The sequence below is a fragment of the Opisthorchis viverrini genome (genome assembly GCF_000715545.1).
Source record: "Opisthorchis viverrini unplaced genomic scaffold opera_v5_11, whole genome shotgun sequence".
Classification (NCBI taxonomy): Eukaryota; Metazoa; Platyhelminthes; class Trematoda; order Opisthorchiida; family Opisthorchiidae; genus Opisthorchis; species Opisthorchis viverrini.
Window position 1 is genome coordinate 409,105 of NW_008751667.1, and position 14,319 is coordinate 423,423.

Below are 14,319 nucleotides of genomic sequence, written 5' to 3' on the forward strand. Positions count from 1 at the left end.
TATATAAATATATATATATATATATATATATATATATATATATATATATATATATATATATATAGCATCCCATAGTGTCGTGCTAACTGAGCTGGTCCTAGTTCGGTGCATTCCATCAAAGAAAAGGATGAATCAAGGACTCAGTCAGATCTGTCGTTAGCAGCGACTTTATACACCTGTATATCTCCATCCTCGTCTGGTAGTCAATAGGGGAGTCCAGAACACGTCTATTTAATGAGCTTGAACGAGGATGAAACTGGTAGTGTGCTGTGCAGAATAGTTTTTTCTACATCACAACGCTGGTTAGCCCATCTAGGCCAAATACCAAAAAGTCCTGACTGGCGGGCCAATCGATCGTCACAACCAGGACAGTTACTGGGTCGTCGTTCGATGAGTCGAGCATGCCAATCACATCAATCGAGTGTGAACACGTTCGCCTGTTCAGACATGAAAATTCAGGTGCGTCCAAAGTGCGTTGGTGGTTACACGCTTGCCTCACATGTCAGATGTCCGGGGTTCAAATCCCGGTACGGCCATTGGATATGAACTGTTGATGAGCTCTAATAAGAGCGAAACTCGAGTCCAGTGCTTCTCTTTGGTGTGGACTCACCGGAATAATTACGCCAGAACAGGAGGACGATCGTTCAAGCGGGAGTGGTGTGACTATGAACAAAATACCTATCCCGCAAAACCCCAAATTTGCAACCAAAAAGCTTCCCAGTGGGTTTCATGCGTGTGACAAGCTACCTGACTGAGAAGTCCTCACTGGCGAATCAATCGATCGTCACAACCAGGACAGTTACCGGGTCGTCGTTCGATGAGTCGGGCATCTTAAAACAATCAAAAAAACTTTGAGACCATGTGATTGGTTTATGGCCACCTGTTTTTACTTCGGTCTCCGAGTTCTTCAAGTTCAAATTATCCGATGCTAGACTCAATAAAGTTGTACCAAGTGAGTGTGACCACCAGGCGTTGCCCAAACTGTACACACGCACACACAATATTTCCTCCCGTCCAGGGACTCATCCATTAATGGCGATCTCTTTCAACAACATAATGGAGCATTTTCTAATGCTTCGTAAGTCCATAAATGTGGAGTAGAATCCGAAGAAGAGCCAAAAGCAATAGTAGATTTTATAAACTTGCTCGGGCCGCGTGTGTCCCTCTGTCTCACTGACTGTCTTTTCGCTTTTAGCCCGACTTATTCCAGGACTTGGGTCAACACGTTTCGACGTGTTTACCCTGGTTACAAGAGTCGTTAATTGACACTCAACACTGATTTAGTCTGAAGAGAACTTACTGATTGTTTCCCCGTCTGTCTTATAACCTGGCCAAATTTGTGACCTTTTCGCTTGGCCTGATGAAGCTTTTGTGTCAAAAGCGAAACGTCGCCCAAATAAAAACTACCGATTGTTTACCAAGCTCTTCTGAAACAACCAGAGAAATTTACGGTCTACTCAAATTTTGGTGTGCTTTCGTTTGCTTTGCTCCCACAGAATTTTTCAGGCCCAAATTGTCGATGATTTACGTAAGTGCCACGAATTCAGCTATTTCCGGTGTGACTAGAATAGCAGCAATGAATTTAAAAAAAGGCCGAAAGCTTCCACTTTTCTCATGAAACGTGTTGATGTGTTTATGCCGGTGCAGAGGAAAGAAAAGTATATATGGACACAAAATGAGGCTATGATTGAAAGTTTGTAAAACTTTAATTCAGAAGAGGAAATAGAAAGTTTATTGGCTCATATTTATGCAACCGGAATTTTTAAGCCGGTGAACAGTACTCAGCTGTAGCAGCTTTTCGCTGGCTGTCTGCCATGGCACAAGAAGGAAGCACGAGGGCTGGGATGCTGACAGATTTTCAAAGCGTAGACAAGAGAATTCGAGATTCCGAGTTTGGGTTCGATTTACGGACCGGTCAGTAAATTTTCGCTCTAATCACTTAACCATCTCGCTGGCACCTACATGACGTACAAATCTTTTGGCGGCCTAATGAACCAGGCTGCTGCGCGTTCCAGAGAGGTCTAGAATTTGCTTAAACCAGTCATTCAATCGATACAAAACTACGTATTGGTTAATTTAGCAAAGTAAAGAGGTTCAGCTGGGTTCCAGGGAGTCTTCCGCCAAAACCAAATTGCTATGCAAATGAGTGTATTTCACTAAAGAAGGGAACAGGTTTTAATAATACTAGACTAGAATTCAAGAATCTACGCTTTCCTTGCCTACATGTGCCTCAGCTGTCCGGTGAGAAGCCGGTTATTCTCGTTCGGCACTTATGATCAAGGGTCATTCTTGCCAACGTGCAGACAGCACTAAGGGGTCCTGTCACGAAAAGACTGAATCTTACCGTGGTGTGGTGGTCTGTATACCCTCTCGTGACCCATCGATCTGTACTGAGAGATGGCCGTGCGAAATTCGCAAAGTTTCTCGTACCAGGTTGGGCAACGATTAGAGGTTTGACCAACAAATTCCTCTGCCCCCCCCCAGCTTTTTTGGTTGGAACATTCGTGGTAACTTGTTATTCAAAAATGGCAATGCACTTACATTCCCGCCAAACACCCAATCCCTTGTGGTTAGGCTTTGGATCGGTTTGGGCACCCTGTCAGTATCTCACTCCTCATACAACCATGATTTTGACTGTCATGCCACCTCTACAGCAACGAAGCATGCTGTCGACATAACATGGAGTAAAACACTGCATTCGTATTGCACTACGCATAAGGTTGCTTAAAATTCTTCGATAGCCCACGACCGGTTTCGCCCTTGGGCTCATCAGGTAGGCGCAGTCCCCCAGTTTCCGTCAAATTTATGTTCTACTTGAACTCAACTTGCACGAAATTAGCGAAATAGGCTCATTTGCAAACAAATTTGGTTTTCATGAGAGACTTGGAAGGAACCCAGCCAAATCTCTCGTTTGTGATGTTTCCATGTGATATCTTGAATATCGTAGCAAGGGGAACGTGAGTCGGCCTCAGCACATTCCAGCCAAATCTCTCGTTTGTGATGTTTCCATGTGATATCTTGAATATCGTAGCAACGGGAACGTGAGTCGGCCTGGTGCAGCACATTCAGTTGCCTGGAAACATAAAAGAGGGTTTTAGCTGGGCTCCAGGCGAGTCTCCCACAAAGCCAAATTTGTCTGCAAACGAGTGTATTTTGCTAACAATGAATTCACTTTACACCTGGTTCTGGGTTAGCCTTTTACTCTTCTCAGTTAAGAGGTTAGTGATATAGTCGGAAAGACGGATAATCATGAGTTACGTTTGATGTCACGTGATCAGGACAGATGGAACCGAAGACACTGATTCCAGACATTTTACCTCCACAGGACATGCTAAGCCGACACTAACGTCCGTTGCGAACAAACCAATCCAGTTTTATCGACCAAAAACAGAGGCGACTTGCTGGCAGACACAGTCAAGTGTCCTTACGACAGTACCATGAATGTGGTTTTCCATGAGGCAAATTATCACTTGTAACCTCAAAGGCAAAATGTCGGTTCATATGCTAGGGATGGTTCTTTGGGCAATTGCTTCTGAAAGCAGGATACGCTGGGTGCACGGCACGGCAACTCGACACTCCAGTATATGAGCACTTCTCATGTCGGAATAACGGAGCACCATGGCGAAAAGTTTATCCGCATCACATATCGTTGGGTGTGGCCACAGGATCAACCCAAGTTTCAAATAGTGCCCCGTAGTGGGTTCACGGGCGTCGCTTGTTAGTACCAGTACGGCCATGTGACCCGGCATTGTGTCGTCAAAAGCAAGTTGCACCTTGAACTTGTCTTTGTTAGGGGACAGACACAGCCAGACAGATTGTCAGTTCAATTAAAATAAATTCTATTTTTCGACCAGGTGTGTACGTTGTTCCCCGGTTATTTTCATCACTGAATAAAAAAAACAAAGGCGCATTTTAACAGTCACTTCTTACATTCTGACTGCTGAATGTGTGCTGGTCTGATGACGACATCCTGAGACTATTGATGTTCGACAGTCTGCGTTCTCGAGTGTGGGGTTACTCGGTCGATATGGCAGATCAGTCATCATTTCTCTAAATTCTGGGTTAAAGTCCAATGTGTGCTGCCAAACAGTGTCTGGTGAACGAGGACCAAGTCTCTTAGTCCATCGAGTTGATTCGTACAGTTTTACACTAGGTTATACGATTAATTCACTTATCTGTGTTACTCTGCAGCACACTGAGAGCAGTCGGTCAGTGTGGACAGATTATGAGCGTAAATACGAATTTTGCAGTGAAATAAAACTTTTTACCCAGAAATGGCTTAACTTGGGTTCATATGTTGCAGAAAGAATGTACAGGGACACAGTAACAATACGTTCAGTTATGCGAAGCTTCATGACGGTAGCTTTTATTATTTCATATAAAAACGATATTGAGCACATCTGTAGTACACTCCACACCATACCTGGTAGTCACTCGAAGTGTATTACTGTTGCGATCCGCTTCAGTAGCCGTGACTATTGAAGTGTTTTCAACCTTATTCTCACGTGGTCTTGTGGAATTCGAAACTGAAACACCTTGAGTCGCTGCTCTGAACCCCTTCGGCATCACGAATTTCTGACATATTACTCGACGCTTGAGAGTGGATTCTATCTTCCCAAAGTCACGTTTTCGTGCACCGCATCTTATGGTTGGTAGTAGGGTTGTGTTTGAAATCAGTTCAGACGGATGGCCTATTCTTTTCAGTGAATTCTCAGCCGGATGTTCCAAGTTCTGTGGAACAGTGAGAGCTGGAAGCTGAATATCTATAATTTGGTTTACTTGTATGGGCGCAGTCATTAGGTTGCAGTCTAGAGGACTTCGGGATTTCGGTGAATCGGTTTCCGTTGTGCGATGCATTATGGTATCAGATTGCGCTACTCGCCTTTTGCGTATTTTCCTAGCAATCACCTTCAGCGTGCAGTGTACCAGACCTCCTTTGACCTGTTCGTCAACACTACTTCGCTCGAACTCTGCATAGCGATCACCCAGCGCAGCAGATAACAAGGTAGCTGTCTCAGCGAGGAGCCTTGAAGGGGTTGCTTTTGCTGTCATCGGTGTTGAATTGATGGTCTTGCGTAATGGTGCCAAAGAACTACCTGTTGTGGGATGAGTGTCAGATACTGGCCATCGACTGAAGTGATGCATTGCGTCCGTACGGAGACTGGGGTTACTGTTCACCTCGAGGAGTATGGGATGATTGTCTGGTTCAACGAGAAGGAAGTCGAATCCGAGGATCTGTCGCAGAAAATTGGAAAAAAAGTTCTGAAATTCATTGTGGTTTATGCAAATCTGGACAATGCGCTGGTGCGTCCACTCTTCCTGGGACTCAACTTTCCATCAGTCGCACATCGTAGTGTTCCAACACATTTCACCTATCAGCAAGTTTATTGTTTGAATTCCTAAAACGTGAACGTACAATTGGCGAATCATTTGGAACGTGGCGCTGTCAAACTGCTTGGCTAACAGAAGACAAATCACAATGCATCAACCTGTGAGGGACAATTAAGTTCTACGTTTAAGCGTGCAGGGTGTCAATAAGAACCCAAAAAACAAAGTTGAAAGCAAATGAGCAGCGGTAAAATTTACCACCCTAGTAAGAGTGACTATGGCAGCTTCAGACCGCAAAAATTTTGGACGATATCATTGGAATAGTGTCAAAGAGGAAATTTGAAGGAGCCAATGGCTAGAGACATTGTCAGACATGGCTCAGTCGCGCCCTCAACGGCGCTCGTGCATCAAAGTTATTGCCTTGAATGCATAGCTACTTTTCCAACCCTCAACCCCCCACTTGACAGCCCACTGACAATGCTCGATTTATGCACCAATTTATCAGCTCCCGCCTGCAATGCGCAACTACCTGACTACGGTGTTGATTGATGGTCTTGCGTAATGGTGCCAAAGGACTACCCCCGAAAAAATTTTTTTGGGTGAACGAAACTGCGGCAGCCACAATCACTGTACGAGGAGCACGCGGTTATTGCAGCTGACAATGATGATGAAGGAAATTTTTCCAATCTGAACTCTTCCATGGTGCTCCCGATTAAAAGTAGTTTTTACGTGCGAAATCTTTTCGATATATTTGTTTTCCATGGCAGCATGGAAAAAAACGAATATATCGCAGAAAAATGCAGCAACACCAGAGACGTCAAGGCTTTGATCTAACACACTACTCATAAGTTTGCTGAAAACTCTTCGACAGACCACGATAGGTTTCGCCCTTCTTGATGTTCATCAGGTAGGTGTCGTCCCATAGTTTCCATCAACCTTATGTTCTGCATGAACGTTTACGCAGTGTATTGCGATGTATCGAACGCCGTACCAACTGAAACATGAAGCGGCCTGGTGAAACACATTCAATTGCTTAAGAACATCATAAACGAGGAATTCTGCTGGGTTACAGGTGAGTCTGTCGTCGAATTGTACATACTTTAGACATCAACGTTGTTCATTTACGTTCACCCATCTTGTTGGTGGCCAGATTGTTGTGAGCCATAGACATCAAAATTCACAACCACATCGCCGGACTGTCATCGAAGCTCATTGCAAACAGTGCGACAGCAATCCTGCCACATCCACGTGTATCTTGTGGCAATGAGTTTGATAGAAGAACACGATCGTGAGCTTCACAACAACGTCCAAGTATGCGAACCGTCGCCAATAGGCGAACAATAATGACTGCAGTCGATTAATTAAAATGTCACACACAGCTATTTAAACAGCATACACGGCTCAACAGTAGTACGCAAACCCAACCAGACACTCTGGGTGTCAGTAACTCGGTTAATTTGGATACAAAATTCCGAACGTAACCGCTTTCAACAAGGATAGCCGGTTAGCATTAGAGGCTAGCACTGTCTGAATGTGCACTAAGCTGATGTACAATGTGTAACCTTTGCAGGTTATCAGAACTGACTGCAGTTGGTGCTGTCGATACCACAATTTTGGCGCACATCTATACTGCAAAGGACCAAAATGAAATTCCGCCTAAATGTTGTAAACTTTGCAGAACAAAAAAATCACGAAGTTCTTTTCAACTCATGTGTTTGAAGCGAAGAGCAGCCTGCGGTCAACAGTGAACCATGTTGTGACAAAGCAACGCTAATCGAGTTCGTTTTACAGACATAGTAGATACCTAGGGTAAATGGATGGTAACGATTTAGACCGTTAAAGAAAATTTTCAACCAAGCTGCAGTCCTGTCAATCCATCAGTCAGTCACTTCCGTATGTCAGCTATGAACAATGTACTATAGGCTCATTGGTTCCAGCTGCTGCAGTCTCGATTATCGGGTGAGGGATTGCAGGGGAAACGGCCAAGCCTTGAAGGCGATTGTGTGGGTAGCTACGCATTGAAGGCGATTGCTCTGATGCACGCGATGCGCGGTTGGGCCATTTCTGTCAGATCCACATCCTGGGAGGGAACTGTTGTCAACCTGACTGAATTTACTGGTTAGGATTTTAATACTTCGTTTCTAGGTCATATACTGTCCACCTCTGGATCGCCCTCACTCAGCACAGGGTCCAACTGAAAGGGCTCTGCAAGGCGAACGGTTTTCAGGCATGAGGAGTACATGACCTATCCACCGTAACCTATGGAAAGTGAGTGTTTCATCCATCTTGGGAGAGTTCCTTCTGGTCTAACTAATCGTTGCTGATCCGATGTTCCCACCAAATTCAGAAAATGCAACGAAGACATATTATCCAAAACTTGATAACCTTTGTATTCCCTTTGCACAATCGTGATCCCTAGAGCCGTGTACACCCTGCCCTTGACAGACAAACTCACGTCACATCGGCGATATAGGTGCCAGAGTTTTGTAAAAGCTGCCCCGGCCTCACTCATTCGAGAATTAATCTCATCACTAGCCACTCCACCGGGACTTATACAACTTATACATTTATCTATCACGTAAATTGGCTCACCTACAAGTATGATGTTCCCACGCAAGCTTGTAGCAGCATCTTACACTTTGCACATGTGAATCGCATGCCAAACAGTGCGGCAGAATTATCGGTGTTATTAAAAATTGTTGGTATTTTCGGGGGATATAGACCAAGGGGAGCAACCTCCCGGCTACTAGTGTGAACTCGTAGCCATTCGGGTACAAGCGGCTGACAAGCATTGCGATTAGCTCACATCTACACAGAATATGGCGCCACTCATCATTTCGTCACATCAAGTTGCCACGTATTGATCGACTAGGCGGGTATCGATTTCTCAGATGGAACTGTCGGCTTTTCAGTGTAGACCGGATTCACCCACAAGAGGAAAGCTCAATTGAAAATTAAGAACACATGGAGAACACATGGTGAGACATATGCTCGTTTTTCCTGAGATTAGCTAACCTGACAGGTCTGGGTACCGCATTTGCCAGTGTTCCCGTAGAGCCCTAAAGCGGAGTTGTGCTTCTTGCACCAGTGACCACCTGAGCATCTACGCTAATGGCCCAATCGTTCGCACGACGGCCCGTAGGTGATTGATATCAGTAGACTACTGGGCAGAACACAACAGCCTACGGAAGAATGCCAGCGCAGTTTGACAGGAGACTGTTGAACGACGAAGGAGGGAATTTTCTCGTGCCTTGCATACCCTGCTGTTGTTTCTTGGAATAAACTTGGCACTAATCAGACATTCCACCGCGGCCCTGGGGTTTCAATTTACGCCGGGTAAACAGAACGTTGACTGCTCATAGTGCATACTTGCATTTGTCCATTAACATAGATTTATGAAAACTCTCTTGCACAGTCCTTTAGAAACGCACTTAACTAGACAACAAAGAAAAGAAGTCGGTATTAGGAGTCCACATAAAAGTCCTAGCAGGAAGCCAACTATAGATGTGAGTAGAAACTAACCGAGCTCGTTGTGCGTAAAACGTCCTTACCACATCACCCGATTGGGATTGGTAACCGGTTAATATGCTTGAAGATTACGCCAGAATGCGCAAATTCATGCTCGGCAAGTCCGACGATGTGGTTAGTCTACTGATAAAAGGCTTGATCGAAAGAAGGGATTTTACATCACCACATAATATTGTACTTGTTCACATGCTATTGGAGTGGAAGGAACTTCCAAGCACACTACTTGTTCCTTCCCTCTACTGGTCTACCGAGCAAAGTCGCTTTGAAGGCGTGCAGAACAATGGAAATTGTGAAACGGTCATTTCTTTAGGTAAGCTTATTGGCAGGTGAAATGATATTTTATCTTTTTTTATATCAGCAATTAATCACTGCTGGATTGAGAAATAGGATCCTCGTCCAGGGGGGCCACGGTCGCCAACCCGATACAAATGATCACCACTGGAATTTCTTCAGGCTAAAGTGTCATTAACTTGGATCTACGCGGTCAAAATGTTTGCAATTCCATTATTTGGATCTGTTTTTTCTTCTACCTGAGCGCCAGGGTGTAAACACGTTACAAAACCTTGGAACGAAATTCGTGTGGATGCCTAATCTCAGCGAACCTCAGACAAGTCCTTATTTTTGGAGTTCTTGATTGGATGTGCAAACAAAATGCTGTTCCAGTGTTCAGTTAGACAGATACCTATGCTGAACGTCAATACAAGGTCAGAGTGAGGACCAAGAGAATGATAGTAATGACTTACTACTCACTAGACAACAGTAGGCAGAAAATACAAAATAACTTCGCAGAACAACCGCTCCACTGTTTGACTATACCTGGAAACAACATGGGTCATGAGATAAACCTCCACGTGTTCCCTGGTCGCTTTGCACTTCACTCCTGGAGGGGATTCTGTTTGGCTCGAAAGTCTGTTTTGAAAGTGGACGTCCATACTTGGCCCAATAGGCCACTTTGAAGTGAGGCACTAGAGCGAAGATCGTCAGTCGAATAATCGAGTCTAATTCATTCCATAGTTTAACCGGATCGATATGTTTCCAGTTATCCGGATTGACCTCTTCGGGAGGAATAAACGCTTCCGGAGACTGAAGTAAGTCTCGTAGACTTCGTTTACACTGCCATTCCTGCACATTGTCAGTGTTCTCTTCAGCTGGGCTACACGTTTCGGACTTCATGTGACACATGTTTTGATCGGACACATTGAGTTCTGTGGTTTTGGATTTCGGCGGATGATGAAGTTTGTTGATTGCATAATTAGTCAAATGCATAGTGTGCTGATATTCGTAAAAAAAGGGGAGTTGAGGTGATTATGACATGGTAATGATAGGGTATGATAAAAGCATAGGAAGTAGGCAACAAAATTGATCTTTGAAGAATGCAGTAATTAATCTGGAACAACGTCCTGTGCTGCCACAGTTATTTTCTTCCAAGTGGATGGGACACAGTGAGGTGGTTAGTTCTGCTTAGTTGACACGTGATTGCTGGTGAAATTACTTGAGGACAATTAACAAAGTCAGACTGCTCAAAACTTTTGAGAGTTAGTCCTGGACTCGTCCCGATAATGGTTAGCATAGGACCATGCCGGTCAAAACATAGGTCTCCGTCTTGAGGAGAACCCGCGAAGTCTGAAACAATGTGGTTTTTGGAACACAAAATGACACTATTGATACCAGCAAGCTAAGTAAACACCTGAGAACACGTGAGCGATGGACTTGTCCTTTGGCAACAGCTGATTGAAAGGTAAGAAGTGATCAGAACAAAGATATCACCATCACACAGGGCTTTCCGTTCACCCTACATTATTTAGTACTCGCTAGACAACCTCCTTCGTTGCTGACAACCCTAGAAGCACTGCATTGGATATAATAAAATTTTATATGAGTGTCATGAAAATATTTTGTGTTTTGAGCGGTGCGCATAAATAACTAATGGCATAAATACCTACGATGACATCCGGTAGTTGGCAAATCGCATGTGAGAATAACCATGGTCAAATGCTGACCAAAGTCCTGCTCGCTGTTGATGCGGTGTTTTGTACCTTTATTTTGCTTCCATTATAACACTACGTATTTCGTCAATTGCATAACCGTTTTTGTTTGAATACGCACAAACTAGAAAAACGCGCATTTGTACAGTTACACACAAGGACAACCGTGGTCACGTGCTTCGCCACTCTCTTCTGATTTCGCTCGCACCTAGAGTGGTCATTCGTGAGTTTTGTGTACTAACCCTGATATCAAAACATTTCAGACCATCTTCGGATTTTATTATATGTGAGAACTGTTCGAAAAAAGATCCCTGGACAACCACAATTGGATGATTATTTATCCGCTGACCTTGGCTAACGACGAACTATTTAAAAAAAGAACAATTCTAAGTAAGTCGGCTCCATTTGACCCACTGTGTAATTGTGTACTTGATCTAGCGTTATTAATTTTTATTTTTATTTTGCCACACACTCCTGGTAAAGTAGGTTTTAGGGCAACCAGACCACTAAACTCAACACCCTTCCAAGTATTTCCAGGTAGAATTCCTTGAAAGTAAAGAATGCTCGCTTAGTGATTCCTTTCGGATTGGAACTCGGCATGGGTGAGGACGCGACTAGGCCACCGATGACCTTTTGTCTAGTATAATTTGAAACTACCGCATACGCGAAATCAGCTGGTATGAAGTATAAGTATTCTCTCTACTATCACGGATTCTGGGCGCGTGCGTCATCTCCGTTCGCACAAACTTTCAACATGTTTGGTGAAACAGACACTACAGATAAGAGGAAATGAGGAAACCTTTCCGTAACTTAAGCGCTTCTCGCAGAGCGATGGACACATCCGGTTGGCACTAAAATTCTCCATACCAAACCAATAATGTTGAAGCTTTATTAAGTACGGTTGTGACATTAAGCTCTCTCTGCTCACAAGACAGTTGGAAACCAGGATTGGTGCTGCTAGAGGTGAAGGTGCTTGATGAAACATGATTTAGACAAAATCTGAGAAATATGGTCTTGGTGTCGCCGGAGTAGATTTTGTCTGCAAATGCGGTTTCCAACATCGACGGTAAAAAACAGCGACACATCACAGCAGGTGTCAAAAGACAATTAGGGCTGTCTTCTCCCTACCCTCCTTTGTGAGCATTGTTTTGTAACTTCGAATTCCACATCGTTTGCCAGCAAAGTGGGGAGACCATCCATCCATGCATCTGTTCTGATTGTTGAGTTCATGTAGAACATAAGGTTGACGGAAACTTGGAGACTGCGCCTACCTAATGAGCCCCAAGAAGGGCAAAACTGGTCGTGGGCTGTCGAAGAATTTTCAGCAACCTTGTGAGTAGTTTCCTTTATGTTCTGATTGTTCTTTGTAGACGTTTAACAATCATCATCATCATCGACAGCATGGCATCAGTGCTCAACGCCGATGCGTCACTGCCGTACAACCATGAAAGCCTCATTGTTCACAAAAGACTCTAGAGTTCACAGACCAAAAGTATGTGAATATTTTCCCAGCAACCGACTAAATCTTTCCAAAAAAAGTAAACCAAGATGAAGGTACCGCAGACAGCAATGATTGATTTGAATTATTAGATTGCGTGCGCATCAGACCAGCTGTTCCGTTGTTCCGACTAACATTGCTCCATCTCCACAAGTTTTGGTTACGCCCGGACAACCAAGCGGAGAAAACCACCTGGAGGAAGATAAATTTCAGTCAGAGAGCTTACGTCATCGAACTAATCACTAACTATTGTCTCGAAGGATCTTGTTTTGAAACTGTGAAAACGGGGAACGACTGTTGAGCGTCTGGTTTCGTTTAACCAGCAAAGATAATCAACCGACCAATGGTGAAAATGATATCAGCAATAGATTCACATCTTCGGGTTGGTTCCCCAGTTGGTGAGATTGCGGGCTAAGCAGTGGGGACCCTCACCTGATGTGCCATTTTAGGGTAGTAGTGTAGCGAACCAGTTCTCTACATATAGATGCGCGATTCGTGAGATCGTTGAGACCTTGATTACTAAAAACGTTAGAGTTGGAAAACGTGTGAACGGTGTGAGATGGTACCTCTCGCAAAAAACGCCGACCGTCAGTGGGCGTGTGGTTGAACTCATGTGGAACATACCTTGCACAAATTTCTCTTTTCCGGTTTTTGATACAGTTGGCTGGCCAGTCGAACTAGTCCATCACGGTACACGTGGATGCGTAAAGGGATTAGGGTTTCGATCAATACGTACACACGCAAATCCGTCTTACAGCCCTGCAGCAGAACAGGGTTCTCCTCGTAACGCTGTACCACATCCAGAGCTGGTAGCAGTCCATTCACATTGGGCGTGCGTACCTCCACAGTGTCCAGTTCGACCAAGCTAGCAGAACGAGAGAGTTGATTCTGAGGGCTACGGTTCGGATCTTGCTCGAAACCCGTAAGGTTGTTGAGTGTGCAGTTGGTATTGGTGGGTGTCTGTCGAAACGAATAGCAGTTGGGTGACTGGAACAAATAGATCCCCTTTCCTTGTGTACCACTATCCGGTTTGACGATGTAAGTATGTTTGAAGCTGGGTTGTGAACTATTGGTCTTACCTGCTGGGAGTGTAAGCAGCCGAAATCGGGGCAAAAATTACAAGAAACAAAGAAAAAGAAAAAGTTAAAAACCTTGGACTTATCTGACCATCACATCTATGCAAGAAGGGAACTAGGAAGCCATATTCCGCTGTTGCTGAATACGGGAACTATCGCAGTCATATTTTTCCGCCAAGTTGATTAATCCACGAACGCAACACTACTGGCATAGTAGTAGCTAGGCTTGTGTGGATGTATGTGAAGGGGCGAATCAGATGCATTCACAGACATTACGCACTACTCATAAGGTTGCTGAAAACTTTTCGTTAACCCGCGATCTGTTTCACCCTTTTCAGAGATAACCAAACTATCATGAATGAGATAATCAGCACAATTTAGCTGGGTATCCTGTCAGAACGAACTTCGCATGCAAATGAAAGTATTTATCGAACCGCGCTTCATGGTGAACACATCCGAGCTGGAAGCACAAAAGGAGTCGAATCCGTCAAAATTTGAAGATCTGAAGACATTTCAGACACATAAATGAATGCGATGGTCACATACTTTCCGTCTTTCTCTCGCCAGCGGATTCACGCGCAGGATAAGCTATTGCTGAGTGGAGTGATTAAGGACACACGAGGTGCACAATATTGAAAATGGTTGGAAAAAGTTTGTTTAGAGGCTGTTGTCAGTCCAACACCAGAACATGAAAGTTAATCTTGAATTTCAACCATACATGTCTTTTCAAATTCCAGTACACAGCTTTTTTGCTCGTCAAATTTTCCTGAGAATAGATATCCCGTGAGTTATATTGATTTGACTTCAAACTTCTGATTGGCCGGTATGGAAGGATCCCAATATTTCGAACTTTTATGAAAAATTTGTGTGGCAAAAATGATGTAGTATAACATTCACAGGAGTT

General features: G+C 44.1%; 1 protein-coding gene across 1 annotated transcript in view; it reads right to left on the bottom strand.

Annotated features, from left to right (window-relative positions):
- T265_12704 (hypothetical protein) overlaps positions 1-14,319 on the bottom strand; it is a gene marked incomplete at both ends in the record, with an annotated part of 42,035 nt that overhangs the window by 12,981 nt on the left and 14,735 nt on the right. The window contains 3 exons of the mRNA XM_009165054.1: positions 4,424-5,235; positions 9,673-10,128; positions 12,964-13,421. Coding sequence (XP_009163318.1) covers positions 4,424-5,235; positions 9,673-10,128; positions 12,964-13,421 — 1,726 coding nt within the window. The remainder of the gene's footprint in view (positions 1-4,423; positions 5,236-9,672; positions 10,129-12,963; positions 13,422-14,319) is intronic.